Source organism: Chinchilla lanigera, unplaced genomic scaffold (assembly GCF_000276665.1).
Source record: "Chinchilla lanigera isolate Chin_1 unplaced genomic scaffold, ChiLan1.0 scaffold00080, whole genome shotgun sequence".
In the NCBI taxonomy this organism is placed as follows: Eukaryota; Metazoa; Chordata; class Mammalia; order Rodentia; family Chinchillidae; genus Chinchilla; species Chinchilla lanigera.
Window position 1 is genome coordinate 3,502,954 of NW_004955481.1, and position 21,729 is coordinate 3,524,682.

The following is a 21,729-nucleotide window of genomic DNA, read 5'->3' on the forward strand; positions in this document are numbered from 1 at the left end:
CAGTTTCTTTCAGAAAAGAAATAGAGGACAGTAGAACAACTATATTACCTATTCTGTATATACATACATACAAAATTTCTCCTTCTTTCCCTTCTCTTTTCCCACATCCCAGTTGCCCTTTACCCTTGAGTGTTTTCCTATCATTTCACAAGGATTTCTTCTTAAAAGAATTTTTAAACATGTTCTTAGTTGTTATATTGGGTCACATTCACCTATAAAGAGCTTCAGAATGGAGGGTGGAAGGAGCTGTATTTTTATTAAATTTAATTGTTTAACCATCCACTTATATTCCATTTACATCTAAAATAAAATATCCTGAGACTAATGTAAGAAAAAATAACTATTTAATTGTAATCCATTTAGTGTTAACTAAATGACACAAGGTTCTCACTCAAAGCACAAATGTATTTTCTATGATGGGAAAAGGACTATATTTACAAGTGGTTTTCAGTAAGCAATAAGTTTCACCAAGGAATTCATTTTTGACAGCTATTTTATTTTTTTGTCTTTTTTTTTTTTTTTTGGTTTTTCTACTGTACCGGGAACCAAACTCACGACCTTGTGCTTGCCAGGCAGGCGCTTTGCCGCTGAGCTAAATCCCCAGCCCCCCCCTTTTTTTTTTTTTTTTTTTTGGTAACAGCTATTTTATTATATGTTCCTTTTTTAAAGTTTTTAAAAATCAACTTGGACCTAGAATTTGTATTAAAAAAAAAATTTAGGCCCACCTGGTGGCATATATCTATGATAGTCTCAGCTGAGGCAAGAAAATCACTTGAGCCCAGGAGTTTAAGGCCAGCCTAGGCAACTTAGTGATACCCCCACCTCAGAAAACTTGTAAACATACAGATACACACACTTTTTTTTTCATTAATTATTTTGAGGCAGTAATATTTCTTGTTTCCTAAGGTAGATTTGCTATTTTTAACCCAACACAATCTTTTCTTGAAATATTTCCTTTTCAAAGCCTGGTACTACTATAACTGGGTTTCTCTGAATGTGTTATTTTACCTGTAAAACTATGAAGATATTAATCTCCAAGTATAATTACTATTAATTAGACTGCTTACAGGTACTTTATAAACAAATAATAAATAATGTAATTCCTCCTAAGGTAATTATTTTAAAATGCCACTGAAACAAAAATACTACTTTGTCTACTATTTAAGGTATAGGTATAAATAGTACACAATAGGAAAATACCTAAAATAGCAGGTGAAGTAGTATTGCTCAAATGATTTGTTGATAATCCCCATCTTGCCAGGTATGGTGGTGCACACCTGTTGTAATCCCAGCACTTGGGAGGCTGAGGCCGGAGGATCTCTGCGAGTTCAATGCCAGCCTGGGCTACAAAGTGAGCTCAAGGTCAGCCTGAACTGCATGGTGAAACCCTGTCTCAAAAAAAGATAAATAAATAAATAAATAAAAAGAAAAATATAATCCTCATCTCACCATGATTTAAGCCCAAAGCTGGAAAACGTTATGGTTGATGAACATCTCTAATAAAATGAGGATATTAAATATCATCTAGAAGAGAATTGCTTTTAAAGGTTTACAAAATAATTTTGTAATCCTCCTCACAGATCTTCTAAATTAACTTACTTCATTAAAGTACTCTACTACTAGCTGACCATGAGAAGAACTAGGCCACATTCACTATTAATAAATCCCATTGTGATAGAATACTATGCAATAAATAAAATTATTTAGTATACTCATTTTATTAGGGATGCTCAAGAATATAAAACAGTTTTTCAGCTTTGACTTTAATCATCTCATGAACTTTCCAGAAAAGGCTGGTAAAGGCTGACATAACTGCTTTCCAAGAAATAACTGTGTGAAAATAAATCTTGAAGGAACTAGGCTTTTCTTTTTTTGTTATATAAAATAAGGTAAGAGCTTAAACAGTAATTAAACTTCAAGCCTAATTATTATTTTGTTAGTATATTAAGCCTTTGAGTATCTGAAATGAGTTGGGGGGTTTTTCTGTCTTTTTTTTTTTTTTCCTGAAACCAGTTAGTATCCTTCCTCGCTGAGCTTTTTAGACAAAATATAAAATAGAGGTTTTCATTTTGTTTTTCCAACATTTCATTGAAAACATAAAGATAAATTGGAATAATTATGCAGTTAATACTCAAATACAAATCCCCTAAATTCTACAATTAACATTTTACAGTATTGGATTTGTCACCTACCTACTGATATAACTGTCCCTGGACTAGATGTTTTTAAGTAAGAAAAAGATTTTGTTTGCCCTACTGTATTTTATTTTATTTTATTGTATTCTATTGTATTTTATTGTATTTTTGTCTTTTTGAGACAGGGTTTCGTTATGCAGCTCAGGCTGCCCTTGAGCTCACTTTGTAGCCCAGTTTGGCCTTGAACTTGCCATCCTCCTGTCTCATCCTTCGGAGTGCTGGGATTACAGGCGTGCACCACAACACCCAGTTTGTATATATTTTATATATCAACCTTAAGAAACTTTTAAAAATTAACTTTAGTGCTTTATAAGCAATACTTTTTTGAGTGATTTTAATATTAAAGAAATACTACTGGGGCTGAGGGTGTAGATCAGTTGTAGAGCACTTGCCTAACATGTACAAGGCCCTAAGATTGCTTTCCAGCACTGCAACAAATGGAGGGGGGAATAAAGTTGGGCATTGTGGCACACACCTGTAGTACCAGCACTTGGGTGGCTGAGGCAGGAGGATTGCAAGTTTAAGTATAGTCTGGACTATAACAGCAAGTGCTGCAAGGCCTGCCTGGTCTATAGTGAGGCCCTGTCTTGATAAACCAAAAAGAAAAGTTACTATTTGTATAATATAAAAATATGAATGGAAAGATAAACACCAAACTTTTAGTGGAGGGGCACAAAGCTAAAAGTTCACAGGGAGTTTTAAATATAACATTTCATTTCCTAAAATTTTTTTTTTTTTTTTTTTTGGTTTTTCTCCGGTACCGGGAACCAAACTCACGACCTTGCGTTTGCCAGGCAGGCGCTTTGCCACTGAGCTAAATCCCCAGCCCCTTCATTTCCTAAAATTTTTCCTAAGTGTAAAATGTTAGAACATAATAGAGCTGTCTATTGAGTGTTTGGCTGTTTGTTATTCTCTCTCCTTTGCTTGACATATTTTACAATTCAAAATGAATGGGAAAATTTCTCATCTTCGCTGCATAGTATTTTATACTTCAATTAAGATCCATTCTAGGGGCTGGGGATTTAATTCAGCTGCATAGCGCCTGCTTGGCAAGCGCAAGGTCGTGAGTTCAATTCCCGATACCAGAAAAAAAAAACAAAAACAAAAACAAAAAAAAGATCCATTCTCCATCCTCCATTCTGCAGCTGACCTGCCAGCTGAAGTGGATGAATAGAATCAGACAAAACCATATCTTCTCTGTTACTGATGCACTAACTAAATAATGCTACAAAGTTCCCCCTTTCTAGCAAGGAGCATAACTTGCACATACCTTGATTTTGCCTAACTCAGAGAAAAAATACAGCTTAAATTTTTTTAGCACATTTGACATAGTTGTTGAAAAGTGTGTAATTACATTAGTATATGATTTTTTATGTTCGCCTGATTTCAGAAGAAAAAACATGGCAAGTGAAATATAGCCAGGGAAACTGATACATGAAGGCTTAGAGAGATAATGATGCTGCTCTGCCAGGGACTAGAAACTTGACCATTCTAAACAAACTGCATAGTACTAAATTGCTTGTGAAAGGGCTGAATCAGTCCTGCTGCAATTTGAACTTTTGGCTCCTGAAAGTCTAGTGCAGGCTTGAGAATAAAAATAAAGCCTTCACTTACTGGGTTGTGTTCCAGGCCTGTACTGAATTCACTGTATAAAGAGGCATCTATCCAAAAAGCAAGAGGCAGCAGGTGAGAGATGAAGCAGTGAAAGGTGAAAGGGAGTCTTAGCAGCTGCTCCCTGTATCAAGAGTGATGGACTGAGCTCCCAAGAGAAAGAACCAGTTATTAATGTATTGATTTCTTAGGAAGTATTTGTCTAGAGCCTAATGTGTGTGTGTGGAAGAAAGATACCCTTAAGAAAGATATGGTGGGGCTGTAGTGTAAAGGATCAGTCATCCAACCAGAATTTATTTAGTGATTATGACTTGTATAGCACTACACTAGTTTATATAAGATCCACAAGAGTTACAGTGTCTGATTTGCTCCAGGAGTGAGATAAGTTATGTAGGTAACAATTAGAGGACAATAAATATGGTATATGCTCTTAATTCTTGCCTATAAAATATGATTTTATATTATGGGCCATAAAATGCAGAATATAAGATCTTGAATGACATAGTTTATAAATTCTAAAGGAGTTATAAAAGTGCCATAACCTACTTTCAACCACAAATTGATGATCATTGAACCTAATCAGAAGGTCCAGATCTTACCTCTGACACTATGTGAACTTGGCCAGGTCCCTTAACCTCTAAGCTTCAGTTCTGCCATCTCTAAAATGAAGCTCATAATCCCAGGTAGCTTTCCTTACTTATACAGAGAATTTTAATGCAAACTAAGTGAGGACAGATGTGAAAACACTGTAGAGTTTATAATTATTGAATGGGCTGAGAATTGAACTAGGTCTTTAAATGGATAACGTGAAAGGCTAGCCACAAGTGATCTCAGGGAGGACCAATTTGAATGAACAAAAATGAGACTTTGATGTAGAGCAGGATAAAAATTGCTTAATTATAGCAAAAATTTGTGTCAGAAGGATGGGTAAAAACTAGTATACTCATTATGTTAGAGAAGGGATGACTACATCATAATGACTGGATTATGGTAAGATTCAGATTACAGAGCCTATGAAGGAAGTTTGGACTTGATCTGAAAGGGAATAAAAAATAGTTGGGAATTTGAGTAGAAATAAGTACTTAACTTATATCCATTTTGATGGTCAGCATATAACTATCTGGTATGCAGATATTCAGGATTAATCAGAGAATTCACTTAATCTATCAACAGTATTGTAGGGTGAATTGAACACGGTTGAGCCTAGAATCAAGCCTTTTTATCAACTAGATATTAGTGTTGTTCTTTTTTTTTTTTCTTTAACTATATTGAGGAATGATAATACCTGCCCAGCTAGTATGTTTAAACATTAAATTTCATAGTGATGTACCATCATCATCCACAAATACATCAAGCTCTTTTCTGTAGGATGTTGGAGTTCTAAGGGATCCAGTAGCAAGAGGAAGGTATATGTACAGAGTTCTAAGGGATCCGGTAGCAAGAGGAAGGTATACAACAGCCAAAAGATCACCTTGCTTCTATATTTAATGTAGGGCTAGGTTTCTTTTATTGTCAGGACCTGCTAAGCATAAATAGGATCATGTAGAGGAAAAAATACCAGTTCCAGTCAGGTAGATATTTAAGGTTCCCAAGAGTTCTTCCTATGGTCAACAGACTTTCCACATTTAACTTATTCTGTAATGAACCTCAATCATCATGAAAACAGTGTAGAATATTGGTTAAAAAGCAGGCTGTGGAAGCAGAGTAATTGGCTGGGTTTAAAATACTACTGTACAAGCTTAGACAAATTATTTTATCTTTCTGAGAGCAATAGAGATAATAATATAAGGTTCTTTGTGAGAATTAAGTGAGATACTGCATATAAACTCTTAATAGAGCACCTAGCACATGGTGAATGTCTGTTCAATAAATATCAATTTATCAGGGGTTTTATTGTTTCATTTTTTTCCAGATCTTATCAATTTCTCTAACCTCCATTTTTTGTTGCTCCCAAATTCCCTTTCAATTTTTCTATCTGTATCTTACCCCATTCTAGGATACTGAATTAGGACATATTTGGCTCATTCACCTGCAGTATGTTTTACAGCATTAGCATTGAACAAATCTCCAAATATTCTATGAATTTGAAATTATATTATCTTCAAAGAAATTTAAGTATTACATATATTTAGTTATAATCTAAGTAATTCTTTATAATCAACAATCCATGATATAATCCCTCCTAATATTTTTCTTTACAATTTAGTGTATTTTTCCACCTTTTGTAACATGTTTACCTTTCTAATTGTATATTTTTCAGTTTTTAATGTAATATGTGAAATATGGGGTGCTGAAGTAGATCTTGGGGCCATGATTTAACTTAATAGATCATGAGATGAGAGACAGTAATGTCATACAGAAAAATAAAAAACTAAACCCTTCAGAAGGTCAATTTAGTAATATTTACTAAATCCAAAATGTTTAAAATATTTTAAACTAACTTCCAATTCCATCTCTAGGTATCCATACCATAAGTACCCACAAAAATTGTGTAAAAAGAGCTAGAGAGATTGCTCAGTGGTAAGAGTGCTTCCTAGTATGTGTGAGGCCCTGTGTTCAATCCCTAGCACTACCAAAAAAAGCGTTAATAAAAGCATGTTTATAGAGATATTTTGTGTGTCATAATAAAGACTAGAAGCAAATTTCCATCAGTTGAGAACTGTTTAAATAAACCATGTATGATCTTACAATAAAATACTATGTACTCCTTTGAAAGAACAAAGTAGATTTATATTACCATGGGAAAATGTACAAGTTATAATAAGTAAGGAGAGTAAGAAGCAGAATAATATGTATAATTTGATTCTGTGTGTATGTGCATATGTTCCTCTTAAAGGGCAGCTATGACATAGGATGTTTGTGTATGTGAAGAAAATATCTGAAATATTGATGGTAATCACTCTGGGATAGGATGATAAGAATGAGGAGGATGATTTTTATTTTATTGTTCTGATTTCTGAAGCCAATAGTTAGAATTTGTTACTTTTACTTTTTAATGGTTTAAAAAAGGTTTGAAGAGATAGACTGAGGGCTAAATGGTTAAATGTTTTTTAAAAGTGTCTTGGATGTGAAAAGTGATCTGTAAATGCCTATTATTTTTACTAAACAATAGAGCGTGAGGCTTTTGTAAACTGAAGAAAGAAACATTTCAGCCTCTTTTCCTACTGGAGCATATGGTGGTTAAGATCATGAGGGAAGAATGCTTTAGAGATCTTCTCTCGTAGAGTAGATAATACAGGTCTTTTCAGAATACCCTGTTGCTCTTATGGTAGAAAATTCTATGGAATGATTGTAAAGGCTCAATGACATTGTTCAACTCAGTGTTTAAAGCTATTGTTAGATATTCTTTCTTTAAAAAACTATTAGCTACATAGTGATTGCAAAACATGATTGCTTTTAAGAGCTTTTGTTTATAGAATCTGGTATATTGTATTGTATGAACAGTTGCTAAGTGTAGTAAGATACTGCTTGGTACTAGCTGGGCAACAAATTTGAAATTTGGGGTATTATGTTGAGAGTTTTATCTTGCATTTTACAAATTAACAGGAGGCAGAAGACTGTGTTACTCTAAGTAAAGGGCTTTGAGTTTTGTAACTTTTTAAGTGTTGCAGACTCAGGAATTAATTCACTATTTATTTCTCTATATCAAGCCCTTAGAGAAAACATAAAAACATAAATTTATGAAAGGTATAATCATTTTGCCTTATGACCAGGTATTTTTAAAATAAAGTTGTATAAGTTAGTGCTATTATTTGAAAACTTATATAAAAATTGAGTAAGTGCTGCATTAATATAGATTACATAGTTAAAGTAATTAACTATGTGGCAAATAGTAACAGTAAAGACTTTCTGGATGAATGGTGGTACACAGGGGAAGTCTGTATTTGTTTTCATTCATTCATCAACTCCTGGAAATAAAAGAAAACAAACATAACTTGCTTTGTATTATCAGAAGTTGGCCAATTTATGCATGATGATGATTAATAATGAAAACTTGATGTTACAAGTTTTTTCCTCACAAAGCACTTTTGTCCGTGTATCTTAAATGAGCATGTGAGGCAAACATTACTCTCCGCAGTATAAGACTAAAGAAATTAGGGATGAGAAAGATTAAGGCTTGTCTATAAACAAAGTAGCTAGAATCTAGAACTTCTGATACCAGAGTCATTGCCGCTTTTTAATGTTACCCATTTGGGGCAACATTCATGAATTAAGTGTAATATTGTCTGAGCTCAAGTAACTCCAAATTTCACAGCTAATTATAGCAGAATTCAAACCCAGCCTATTAATTCCAAAACCGAGTGTTTAACTGCTGAGTTTTATGGCTTTGAAAAGTTAACCGTTTATCTTAAATGGATTAAATGCATTATGGGAAGGGGGGTGTTTGAAGTAGGGTCTCACTGTGTATTCCATGTTGGCCTTGGACTCTAAAAGTCACCTAAATCAGCCTCCATTGCTGCAACTGTAAGTGTGTATCACCACACCAGACCCTCAGGATCTTTAGATTGGATGACAGTACTTTCTCTAGTTTTCTGACTCTCAAAACAGATTTTTGGGATATTTCCTTAGGATTTTATTATCCCATTTTACAAGTGAAGTTGTGACTTGGCCAAAGTCTTAGTTTATTAAGTGACCATTTTAGAATTAGAATTTAGGTTGTCTGGTTTCTAGCCCACTGTTTTTGTATCAGTTCAAGTGATCTGCCCATGATGAAATTTTGTCAAAGCAGCAAAAGCATGTCTACATCCTTCATTCACATTGCAGTATGTCCTTCTGTCTGTCCTGGAATATACCTATATCATTATCGTTCATTGTGTTACTGTGTTTATACCTTATGGAGCAGTACATAGTAATAGAAGTATCTTATTAACACAAGGGACTTCTATTACTTTAAAAATCTTTTAATGCTATTTTAATATATCATCCTATTTTTAAAAAGAAAAGAAAAAAAAGAAACAGCAGCACCCTAGAAGCCTGAGGCAAGAGAATCACAAGTTTGAGCCTGCACAACTTAATGACTTAGATGCTGTCTAAAAAAGACCACGGATGTAGCTCAGGGCAAAGGCCCTAGATTAAATCCCCAATATTAATAGTAGTAGTAGTAGTAGTAGTACATAGCCATGACAAAACTCATGTCTTGCAACTCAAGTGAAAGTGTGAAAAAAAGGCAACAAATTTTCTTCAGGGCCTTTGTGGGGAGAAAAAGAGGTGGGGAGGGAAGAGAAAGAAGAGTAAGAAAGAGTGAAAAGCAGGCAGAGAGAAAAAAGACAAGAGAGGAAAAAAAACTAGCTCATTCAGACTTCATGTAGAATAGAAAACTAGCTTAGTTTATTTCATGCTGCTCAGTCTAATTTGGAATCATTTTTTAATTCCTAGATCATTGAGTATAGAAAGCTCACTCCCTCGAGCCTGGTTTCCTGATAGTGGAGAGTGGTAAAGATTAAACAGAGCTGACACCAAATTGATTGACATTTTGACACTTCAGACTGTGAAAAGAAAGGGAATTTGTGTGGCTTTTTAAAACAGAGAGTAGCAGATCTATTTCCTTAAAGGTATCCCAGTTTGCAAAGACAATGTAATTTTTTTTTTTTTTCTTAAAAAACCAAGAGACATGTTCTAGCACTTTCCAATTTCCTATATTACAGCACAAAAGTAAGAATTTGACTTTGAAAAGCTTTTGAAAAGTCCTGAGTGGGAGTGTTATCATAGTCTCCTTACCTGAATAGGCACTAGCAAGTCTTTTAGGGGAAACCAAAGGACTATGCCCTTCTAGGCCATCACTATAGGAATATTTTTTATTTAAAAAAAAAAAAAAAGTATACATATGTGGTGGATTGACAACTGGTGGTCAGCTTGTAACACTAGCTGAACTTAACCAGCATGGTGCTGGGTGCGGGAGGTCTACCTGAGGATTGTTGCCAGCAGCAGAAGAGGCAGACATGGAGAAGGAGAAGAAGGAGAAGAGGGGGAGGGGGAGAGGGGGAGGAGGAGAAGCTGTTGGGAGCTGTTAGAAGCTGTAAGGAGCTGTTGGTTCTCTTGGAGGAGCTTGTCATGCTGGCTTTCCTGATGAACTTGGCTGTTCTCATCATCCGAGGAGCTCGGGACCTTGTTGTCACTGAGAATGGCTTCAGTTCACTTTGGGAGAGCTCTGTTTCTCACTCTGAGCATCGCTTCCTGGTTGCTGAGGGGAAGATGGTGCACTGCTCAGTCTCCTGGAGAAGCCTATCGCATTGACTTTCCTGATGGAAACTCAGCTGTCCTGGTCATCGGAGGAGCTCGGGACCTCACTGTTGCTGAGGATGGCTGTGGTACTTCTCAGAGGAGCTCTGGTTCTTACTTTGAGCATCGCTTCCTGGCTCCAGTTCAGACCCCTCAGCCTGCTAGCACAGATCCTTCATCCCGCTGGCACAGACTTTCCAGCTTCCACCCCTGACCTTTGGGCCTTCCCAGTGCAGATTCATGAAACAGGCCTGCATGAGACATTGTCATGGCTCTAGGCCTCCAGTTGGACTCATGGGAGACATTGTTATGGGCTTTGGTCTTCAGTGTGTGGACACATTTCCTGCATTCTCTTTTGTATATGATTCTTTGGGTGACTATTATAAATAATCTTATAAAATATGTGTCCTACAGTATATTGTTCTCCTTGCAAAAACCCCAAACTACAACCACATATTTATAAAATCTATATGAAATCGTTAGTGTTTTTAAGTGCAGAGAGAAGTTTGAATTAAGACCTTTCCTGCTGATTCTTTTTCAGACAGATACATATGATTACTATGCATCATCTTTTCTAAACTATTTTATTGACTACAGTAAAATCCTGTCTCTGCTGTGTCATGAAAGGAATTGGAGTCACCTTAACAGTGCTGTTTAAAGTTGCTACTGCCTTTTTTGATCATTGAAGGAGGCTGTAATAAATTACAGCCTGGAAGAAGTATCAAACCAGCAAGTTTGCCAGATATTTTAAGCAATTTATTTTAGGGTGTATCAGCAGATTTTTTCTTACACTGCCATTTGGGTGCCTGCTGACACAGCCTGAATAAATCTTTCAAACATTTTCCTTCCTAGAGATGGATGAAGATGATGAAACTTCAAGATCTAGACCCTCCGTTAACTCTTCACCTCCCTTTTGGTTCCTCCCTATTACATCTTCAGGAAACTTAGATATCACTTTCCATTTGAGTTTACAATATTGGAACTCCCTAGTTTCTTGGCAACAGCTTTAAATTTTATTGAAGGGGTCCTTTGCAAAAGTTGATTTTGATTTTAGGCATAGAATATTTTAGATTGAGTATTTCATTACTGGTATTTTTAAAACTGTCAAATTTTATAATAGGAATAAGCCTGACTGTATAACACAAAGATAAAATCAAGACTTGTAGTATCAGCATAGTATCAGCACTACAAATTTAAAGTGATTTAAAGTAATTTCTTTGTAATTTTAGTCTGTTTTCTAAGTGTGGTGAAGTCATTTTTAAAAAATTACTAATTTCTGGCTTTGGTTCCCAAAAGGCAGCTTAAATGATATACATATTTTAGTCAGATATTTAGAAATTCTAAAAATACTGATGCCTGAAAATATTTGCCCTGGTATCATGAGACTAAAAAGGCAAGAGATAAGGGAGCTAACTTAGTGAGAGTTTACACTGTGCCAGCCCCTTTTGTAAGCCACTACATAGCATGCAGTAGTGAGAGAAGAGTCTCATTTTACAAAGCACTGGTTTCTGGTCAGCTGAAGACAGTTCTCAATGAGTTGGAGGAAACATGGTAAGGCTTAAGGCATCAGAGAATACTACTGGTAAAAGCTTTCGATCTAGTCACAAACGAGGTCATCTCCCTATACCCTGAATGTTTCTATATCTGAGAAGTGAGGATACAATCAATCTCTAACCTGTCTTCTCAATCTTGGCTGCACGTTGGAAGCACCAGAGGGGAACTGAAAAGTTCGCCTAGAGCCCTCGAGATATTCTGATTTGATTGCTCCAAGATGGCACCCTGGGCATTTGGGATTTTTGAAAGTCACAAGTAATTCACAAGCTCGGCTAAGGCTGTGAATCCTTGGAGGATGGCTGGGAAAGCCCTATTTATGTTTATTTACAAGGGTTAGCAGATGTTATCCACAGCATAAAATAGTTTTCTTTTTTCCCACCATAGTTTCAACTGTTTTGTTAGGGGAAAAAAAAACCCAAAAACTAACTTAGAATTCCCCCAAGCAAAAAGAAGGCCACTGATAAATATTTCATAAATAAAGACCATTTATGCATGTATAGCCTTTTAAGAATTCAAACTATGGGCTTGAGGTACAATGCATAGAGCCGGTTAAGAAGCAGGACTTTTCTGTTGAAACATTTGCCCTTAGAGAAACTTTTCTCACACATCCCCGGCGGGGCCTCGTTCTGCCTTGCTAGCCCGGACGCACCACGGACGGGATCCGCTTAGGCGCGTAGAGCTCCGGGGCGGGGCGCCGGCAGGGCGGACCCTCCCACCCTCAAGACCCTCCCGCCCTTGGCCCCGCCCTCGCTCCGGGTCTCCGCCCCGGACGCGGGCCGGGACCAGGCTGCTGGCCCCGCCGGGAAGCCCAGACTGCATAGCAGATCCCCAGGGCTTCAGCGGCTCGGTTTACGCTACCCGACGGACACTGTTCGGCTGCTGAGAGCCTGCGCCTCTGCCTCTGGCCTGGCGGGAGTCCTACATGAGCGCTGTGTGCCAGGGCAGGGTGAGAGCCAAGATGAGGGACTGTGCGCCTTGAGTTGGCCCTATGACCCTGAGTACTTTAGCCGGCCAAAGGAAGGCGTCCCCTCCAGCACCTGCAGCCTCTGTGGCCCCGACATGATCCCATACTTCTCCGCCAACGCTGTTATCTCGCAGAACGCCATCAACCAGCTGTGAGTCCTGCGCGAGCCCTTCCCGCTTCCGCGAACGTTCGGAAAGTTTGCTTTTCAGTGGCCGCTTCCCAAGCATCCTGGGGGAGTGAACTAGCAAGCGAGGATGAAAATGCAGCCTGTGTGCTCAAGGTTTCTGAGTATCCGGGGGCTGGATGATGGGGTGGAGATGCTGGGTGATTAGTGGAGGCCGAAAGTGTCCCAGAACGGAGGAGTAGGGGTGAGCAGAAGAATCGTTTGGGAGAAATTCTTGGGACTCCGAAAGTGGGGAGATCCCAAAGAAGGCTGTGGGAACCAAGTGACGGCCGAGTCCTATGTCACATGGGAAATTGCAAGCAAAGGGTGGCTGGTAGAGTGAGAACAGCTGGCCAGAAATGCAGGGAGTCTCTGGATCTGGCTGGTGACCAGCCTCCTATGGTGGTGGGTTTTGTTAAAGCGAGTTTGCACGTGACCGTACGTTTCTGTTATAGCCCGTTCGCTCGGCTGGCTGTGGTCTCGAGGTACTTCACAATTAGATTTCAGTCGCTTAGCAGTTTTTATTTCCCCCTTCCTTACTTGTGTGTGCTCATAGCTCAAGTCTGCGTGTATCCTTTGAATCACTAAAGTACAGGAATCAAGCGCATCTTTACATTGCCACTGTTTTTGAAGTCTTTAGCGTTGTCATGCCCTTCCATTGTGGTTTAGTTATTTGTGAGAACTGTGTGTGCTGAAGCTTGTGGTTAATCTCACCTCACAGAACGCTCAAAGAGGAACTCCACCCCTTCAACTTGCATCCTTAAACTAGTGGAGTGGTTTAAGTTTACTGTAAATAGCAACAGTTTGGTCTGCGTTCATGAGTTGGCACTCACTCCAAAGTATTTTCAGAGAAGTTACCTGCTGAGATTTTCCTAGACTCCCAGCGCTTAAGTGAGGTTACTGTCTCTCATCTTCCTGAAAAAACTCTATAGAAACTTCCCATTATCCTTTATGGAAATAGGTCTGGAAAATAGCATATAAGGTGACTTACAATCTCTTATACCTGATTTATCATGTTAATTAATGATTAGCTGTTCTGTCTTCCCAAATCAAAGTCATTTGTGTTTCACTTCTTTTCATTTGTGTTGATTTGTGGTACAGCACCTTAAAAAAAAAAAAAGTGATTTTACTCTCCTGTTCTATAAACTCTATGCAATTAAACTTCCTTACTTGCATTTTCCCTTTTAAAAGGGCTTGAGGAAGCAGGAGTGGAATGAAAGAAAAGGAAGAGAGCAAATAATCTCAAACTGGATAATCCATGTCTAAATAATAGTGTTAACAGTCCTTTTAAAAAAAGCAATGGAGACTGGGTGTGATAGTGCACATCTGTAATCCCAGTACTTAGAAAGCTGAGGCAGGAGGATCACCTGAGTTCGAGGCCAACCTGGGCTACATAGCCAGACCTTGTCCATTTATACGAAGTACCTGGAGTAGTCAAATTCCAAGACTGAAGGAATGATGGTTGCTAGGTGTTGATGAAGAAGAGATGAGAAATTTATGTGCAACTAGTACAAAGTTTCAGTGGAGGAAGAAGAAAAGAATCTGAAGTAGATGGTGGTGGTGGTTGCACAACATTGTGAAAGTACTTACTGCCACAAACTATACACTTAAATGATTAAAATGATGACTTACGTATATTTAATAACAAAGAATTTTTTAAAAACTTATTGCAGTGCTGGGGACAAAACCTAAGGCCTTGTATATATACTAGTCAAATACTCACCAGTGAGCTACACTCCAGTCCCAAAAGTTTGCTTTTTGTTTACTTCTTTGTTCCTTAGTACTGGGGATTGAGCCCCGGGCCCTTCACACTGAGCTACATTCCCATCCCTTTTTTTTGAGACCGGGCCTCACTAAATTGCCTAAGATGGGCTTGAATTTGTAATCCTCCTGCCTTAGACCTTCTAAGATTTTGGGAGGAAAAAGACTTTGAATCATTCTAATGTAATTAAATAAATACTGATACTCTTTCTAACTGATTAGTGTCTTTGGGTAAAGTAATTGACTTTTGTTTCTTCTACTGTAAAATAGAGATACAGTGGTTAGTACCCTATGAGATCATAAGAAATCATATATTCAGTAACGCTTTGCATACTCTAAATCACTGCACAAAAATGACTTAACTGAAATGAACAACTAATAGCTACCATTTATTGACCACTTGTCACAATTCTAAGCATGGTGTATATTATCTCATTTAATCATCATAGCAACCCTATGAACTAATTTGTTCTATTTACAGATGATACACTTGAAGCTTAGAGAAATTAAATAACTGAAGTCCATGTAGATAGCAAGTAAAAAAAAACTGTCCTTAAATCCAGATCTATTTCCTATGCTAGTACTCTTAACAACCTTAAAAATTATATTTTGTCTAGGTAGATGCAAGATCACTTTTTTCTTCTTTTGGTACTGAGGGGCACTACCACTAAGCCAAATTCCCAGTGCTAAATTGTTGACACTGACCTCCAACTCAAAATCCTTCTGCCTTAGCCTCCTGAGTAGCTGGATTACAGATGTGCACCACTGTACACCAGCGTACAAGATCATTTTTGAGAGTTGGCAGTCTTAAGAATTATCTTTGCTGACATTTCCAACTAGTGAAAAATGTATTTGCTATACTATACTGAGTTTTACTGCTTTCAAGGAATTTTCAGAGCAATTTTCAGACAATTTTTTGTCTCTCGCCACTTCTTTGTTCTTAAAAGAGACTTGCTATATTTACTTCTAAAGTGTATTTATTGGTATTGCTTTGAATAGCGTGTTTGCTTAACATTTATAATGTTGTCCAACTCATCAAATCAGTAGGGATCATTCTGAATAAGAGCCTAAATTTGGTTGGGTGTGGTGGCTCACCCCTGTAATCCCAGCTGAGGCAGGAGGATCACCATGAGTTCGAGGCCAGCCTGGGCTACATAGTGAGTTCAAGGCCAGCCTGATTTGCATGACCCTGTCTCAAAAAAATGAGTCTAAATTTATGGTTTTAAGCACAGTCATTGTTGTCACCTAATGCAAAAGTTCTTAATTTAGTGTCTGTGGTCACCTAGAAGTCTGTGGCTTGGCTTGAAAAATTTTACTTCTTAAACATGGGGTAGATAAGCATATTTTTAAAAAATCAGATTCCCAAAGTAATCTGTGATCTTAAAAAGGTTAAGAACCTCTTTAACACCTAGTACTGTAAACCTTAAGTGATGTGAGCATTTTATGTGGTACCAGGTAAGTGGTGTGAGCATTTCATGTGGTAAATAGCAGTGACTAATGAGAGCAACTAAGAGACTCATATTTAGGGTAGAAGTGATGATTAACTCCAAAAAAATGTATGTGTGTATTTAGGGGAAGGGGTTCCTTGACCTAAGAATACTCTTAACCTAATAGTTCTCTTTGTCACTAGAAGGACCTGTTCTTAGGAAGTTTTCTTTCCTTTCTTATTTGCTGCCTTAGATTTGCTGTGTAATTAAAAACCAAAGTAACAAATCCTGTGAGAATTGGGTCAAAGAGTAAACAGACCAGAGATCCTAGGGGCTCTGCTATGGGGAAAGATTGTAACCTTAAGAGTATAGCCTTTGAACAGCAATTTTGGTAATTTCATAGGCTTTCCTTTTGACTTTTTTAAAATTTATTTTTATTAGTATATGTTTGCAGTACATGATGTTTACCTTTATTGTGGGAAGTTGGTACATGTGAATAACATAGCTTAATTCCTTTATTTCTTCTTCCCTTCCATTCACCACCCCCTCTAGATCCCCTCCCATTTGCAAAAGATCTATCTCCCTGTTTTATTTGCTTTTGAGTCAGGGTTTTGCCAAGTTGCTCAGCAGGCCTTGTACTTGTGATCCTCCTGCTTCAGCCTCCCAGGTAGCTGAGATTACAGGCGTGTGCCATCATGTCTCACCCATTCAAAGATTCTTTGCACCTTCTTAACTTTCCGCTTGGAGGGTTGTGAAATTATAGAATAACTAGTGTATTAATGTACTTTACTGGTAATTATGTCATTGTTATTACATGTGTTGAAGAGATAAAACATGCAGTAAGAGTACAACTTGGCATACAGTAAGTGCCAGATAAATCGTAGAGTTGACAGTTGATGTTTTTAGAATTCAGAGAAGAAAAAGGTGTCATTATAAATGAGCCTATTAAGAAAGAATTTATGGAATTTGAATCTAAACTAGAACGATGGCCCTCTTAAATGTTTTGTTTTGTTTGAACATTGGTAAAGGATACTTACGTGGTGAGGAAGTGGGGGAGAAAAGGAAGACTCCTGTTGTGGCCATCAATAAATGAAGAGGTAAGGAAAACATGGTAATATACATAGTGGAGTATTCCTGACCCATAAAGAAGAATGAAATTCTGTCATTTGCAGGGAAATGGATGGAAGTGGAAGACATTATGTTAAACAGAATAAGCCAGACAGAAAAAAGACTCTTATGTATGGAAACAAAACAAAACAGAATGACCTGGAAGTAGAAGAGCTGTGGTACATGGGAACATAACACAACACTTAATATATGGATGTGTGGAAGTATCACAGTGAATCTGTTAATTTGTAAAATTAATATATGTTACTAACTAAAAAATATGAACATGGATATTCATGATCATAGTAGGATATTTCAAGTCTGAGTTTTCTTATGTTGATTATTAACTTTATATTAATTATTTTCTGTGGTGACTATATAAAAGTTTCCACTACCAACAGCGTTTTTATCTTTTTGCAACTTTGAGCATCCTTCATTATCCCTGCAAAAGGCTGGTTGGATTTATGAGCTCAGGATCTTATCAGTACATTCATCTCTGCTGTTCTCTGAATTTTGTTCAGTGAAAGCTAGTGATTTCCATGAGAGCTAAATTGAATGAAGAGTGTTTCCAACTTTACTTATAACAGAGCTCTTAAGAGAAATGCTGCTTTTTCAAGTCCCTCTTCTGCCACAGGTCCCTTTAAATTACTTTGTTTCTCTGAATGTATATTCATATACCCAGTTCTTATGAACATCAAAATTTTTAATTTCCTATCATTGTATTGTCTTTATTTTTGTGGGGACCTTTAATTTGAAAACCTTTCAATGGGAGAAGGTGAATTCTCAATGTAAATTTCTCTAAGAGATGAGTGAAATAAACAGATTCAGACAACGAGTGAAACTGAACCTCTTTGAAATCCCTTTGATCTGATTGATATTTCATTCTTTTTATTGTTTTTTATCCTGGTACTGGGGATTGAATCCACACTAAGAAAGTACTCTACCATTGAGTTAAACCCCCGTTTCATTTTTTTTCCACCTGTGCTGCTGAAGATTGAAACCAGGAGTGCTCTACTACTAAGCTACATCCCCACCCTTTAAAAAAAACTTTTTTTTGAGATAGGATCTTGCTGTATTGCCCAGCTTGGCCTCAAATTTGCAATCCTCCAGCTTCAGCCTCCCCAGTAGTTGAGATTATAGCTGTGTGCCACCATGTCCAGCTCCTTTTTTACCTTTTTAAATTTTATTTTGAGAGTCTTCCTAAGTTGTCCAGGCTGGCCTTGAACTCATGACAATCTTCTGCCTCAACCTCCTGAATGCTGGGATTACAGGCGTGTACCACCTTGACCAGCAATATTCTCTTTTAAAACTCTTAAAGTTCTCTTGAGTCATATATTCAGGGATAAGTGCTTGTCATTTGTCCTTATTCCTAATAATATTAGTGTGGTGTTTGGAATGAAGTAGACCTGAGTTTCATAGTTTCACTACTTAGCTGTCTGACCTTGAACAGATTATATAACCACCATAAACCTTAGTTTCATCATCTGTAAAATGGAACTTGTAATGCCTGTGAGGTTTGAATGTTATAGTATTTGTGAGGTCCTGGTGATAGTAAGCACTCAATAAATTAAATTGTAGCTAATATTTTGCTCTTTTTGCTTTTTGGTTATAAGCCAAGTTATAGGAGAACAAATTAGAGGTGCTGGAGATTTAGCTCAATGGCACAGTGCCTGCCTGGCAAGTGCGAGGTCGAGAGTTCGATTCCCGGTATTGGGGGGGGGATTAGAATACATAGTGGCAGCCTTACCTGATGATGAAAAGTGTATAATTTGCAGTATTATCACAATTTCCCATATTTGTATAAGAATGGGAAATAAAAATACTGTACACGACATGCTTCCTGTACTCAGGATGCTAAATCTGTTAAAGATGTAAGACATGTCAACAAAAGGATAAATAAGAGTATAGTTTGGTATACACTAAGTACCAGGTGAATAGTGCAGTTGGTGCTTTAGCAATTCAGTGAACAGAAAGTGTCATTGTAGATGAGCCTGTTAGGAAAGAGTTTATGGACATAGGGTCTAAAGTAGAATTCTGCCTCTCTTATATGTCTCGATCTGTGTAAACATTGGTAAAAAGATTGGTAAAAGAGATTGGTAAAAAGATGGCAGATATTATTCTTGCTATATTACAAATAATTTCTCAGTTAATGATTGTTATTAATCATTTGTGGTTTAAAAAAAATCTACAAAGGCTTTTGTGTAGATAAATAGTGTCCTTTGGAAAATTGCTGTAAGAATATTTTGGGTATAAATTGTAAGTTTTGGCAAAGTTTTAATTGAATATCCACTAAGAACATAATACAGTAACAAGTGTTTACAGACTTTACACAACTTATTTGGGAAAGTTACCAGTTTTGAAAGTCCGTTGTTACCGAATCTGTACCAGTGGCTGGTAGAACAATGTGAGACCCCCACAAGGAGCATAAGAACAGAAATTACTAAGCTATCTGCTAGTGACTTTGTGAATTTAAAAAAAAAAAAAAAGCGGATTTAAGTAATCCAAACCAAAACCTCTTTCTCTGCTTCTTCCAGGTGCTTACCTCTAGATATTATTGCATCAGTATCATGTGGTAAGCAAGGTGATTTCCATGTCACAGAGGGCTTGTAATATTTATAGTAGAGTGAGCTATAAAGAGAAGGGTGTACTGACTGCTGTTTTTCCTTGTTCTTACTGCCTTGATCACCAGTTTAATGGCCTGCTTCCAATTAATGGCTCAACTTTTCAGCATTTTGTATAGGCAATGTGCAGCTCCTTAGTTTCTGAATCAAATACACATAACAAACACATAACAACCATCCTACTAGATTTGGAAATCTTTTACAGAAATAGTAAGCCTGTGGTTAATCATATGTCAATTATTAAAGTTCTAGAATTATATAAATGCTATCTTGCACTAAGCCCCAATGATAACTTAATGGCATTGCATCAAAAAGGAGTCAGTGTAACTACTAAAAATTTAGTGATTGTGCCTTAACAACACTGGTTTTTTTGTTGTTGTTGTTGTTGTTGTTGTTGTTTTGCAGACATGGTATGGCTATGTAGTTCAGGCTGGTCTTGAATTTACTGTGCAGCCAGGCTGGCCTCAAACTTGCATTGATCCTCCTGCTTCAGCCTACCAAGTGCGGGGATTATAGGCATGTGCCACCATGCCAAGCCCAACAACTCTTACACTGACAAACTGAGACTAGGTTAGATATTTATATAAAATATATGCAAATACTGTATATTTATTTCCATTTATTGATTCTAACTAAATGAATTTAAGCCTAGTCTAATTATTTTTTCAAAGTAAAGGAAAAACTGAAGACTATAAGCTGACTAGTTATCTCTAATTTAAGATTAAACACCATACTTTTGTATTAGTTGCCTGTTTGGCAGTATATCTGTTGAGAACCCACTTTGGTCCTGGCTGTTGATATAGGAGGACTTATTCACCCCATGGCTATAGGCATGATTCAGTTATCATAGTAGTCCTCTATGCCTATGCTACTAGAATTTTCCTGTCCTAGTTTTATTGCCATTTTAGATGCATGGAGAAATTCTCCATGAGTTCATATATCCTATTTTTAAAAAATGGTAGTGTTACTATGAGAAAGTTTGCTAAACTTTTACCTAAAAAAATCTAATCTCTTCATTTAAAATCGAAATCAACAAATATCAGTGCTGTTCTTTATGGCAGTCTTAGAAGTATGTTTCCAGTTCCAAGTGGGGAATCCCCTGCGTTTTTTAGCAACTTTATTTTATAAACAGTAAAGTTAATACCTTCATTCTCTGCCACCTAGTTAGCTTAAAAATGAACTTGTCCTAGATGCGTGATTTCTTTAAACCAAACTGATCTTATCAACAAAGCAAAAAGTACAGGTTATTTTTTTAAATATTTACAGATAATATATATTATGGAAAAATTAGAAAACATTGAGTTGTTGTACCTCCCCTCTAAAGTATTATGCTTATTCTTATCTGGGAAGATAATACTGTTAATAATATGCAGACTTATTTTATGTATGTACATTTTAAATGGGATTGTCAAAGGGAGGCACCAAGATGGTGGAGTGGTAAGCAACAGAGAAAGAGCATCTCTGAGTATTGCTGTCCAGACACTGGAATATAGCAATGTGGAAAAGACAAGAGAGGAGTTGGATCCCCTGGACCCAGGAAGGATGCGAAGCATGAATTCAAGCCCACAGAGAGAGTGAAGGGAGAAACTTCAACAAAGAGGAAGGAGATAGCTGGTGGCACTTTCTCCCTAAGACAGGACTCACTTACATGAGAGGAGCAATTCAAACCTGCAGACACGCGGTGACTGCTGGTGACTCCAGAGGCCTCCAGAGAGATGCAGCAGTGGACATGAAGGACTTCAGTAGCTGGTGGGGAGTGCTGAAAGCTCAGTTGTCCAGTGGAGAGAGCTATTGGCTGGGAGCCACCTTGGAGAGGGGCCAGCTGAACTCAGAACTCAGAGCAGCTGCTAGCTCCATCTAGCGGCTCCTACCTGGGCTCGGGCCCACAGAAAATGGCTGACAGCTGCAGGCCAAATGAGTCTGGTCTCAGCCAGAAGGTGTAGGCTTGTTGAGATTATCCACTACCCTGCAAAAAAGCTATTGCTGGCTTGCTGGAATAAATCAACACAGACTGGGACTCGGTCTCCACATGTTGTCTACCAGTGGCAGCAAAGGCAAAGCTGGAAGTGGACTTCTCCCTCTCCCTCTCCCTCTCCCTCTCCCTCTC

The 21,729-nt window shown here is 37.4% G+C and overlaps 1 protein-coding gene across 3 annotated transcripts in view; it reads left to right on the forward strand.

The window, feature by feature from the left end:
• The window catches only part of Ssh2 (slingshot protein phosphatase 2), a 252,863-nt gene that overhangs the window by 122,742 nt on the left and 108,392 nt on the right, over window positions 1-21,729 (forward strand). Inside the window, exon 1 of one of the 3 annotated variants that reach the window (XM_013503356.1) lies at window positions 12,314-12,694. The exons of the other annotated variants lie outside the window; for them this stretch is intronic. Within the exon in view, the coding sequence (XP_013358810.1) occupies window positions 12,639-12,694 (56 nt within the window). The 5' untranslated portion in view covers window positions 12,314-12,638. Of the gene's footprint in view, window positions 1-12,313; window positions 12,695-21,729 lie in introns of those variants that run through there. 3 annotated transcript variants of the gene reach the window in all.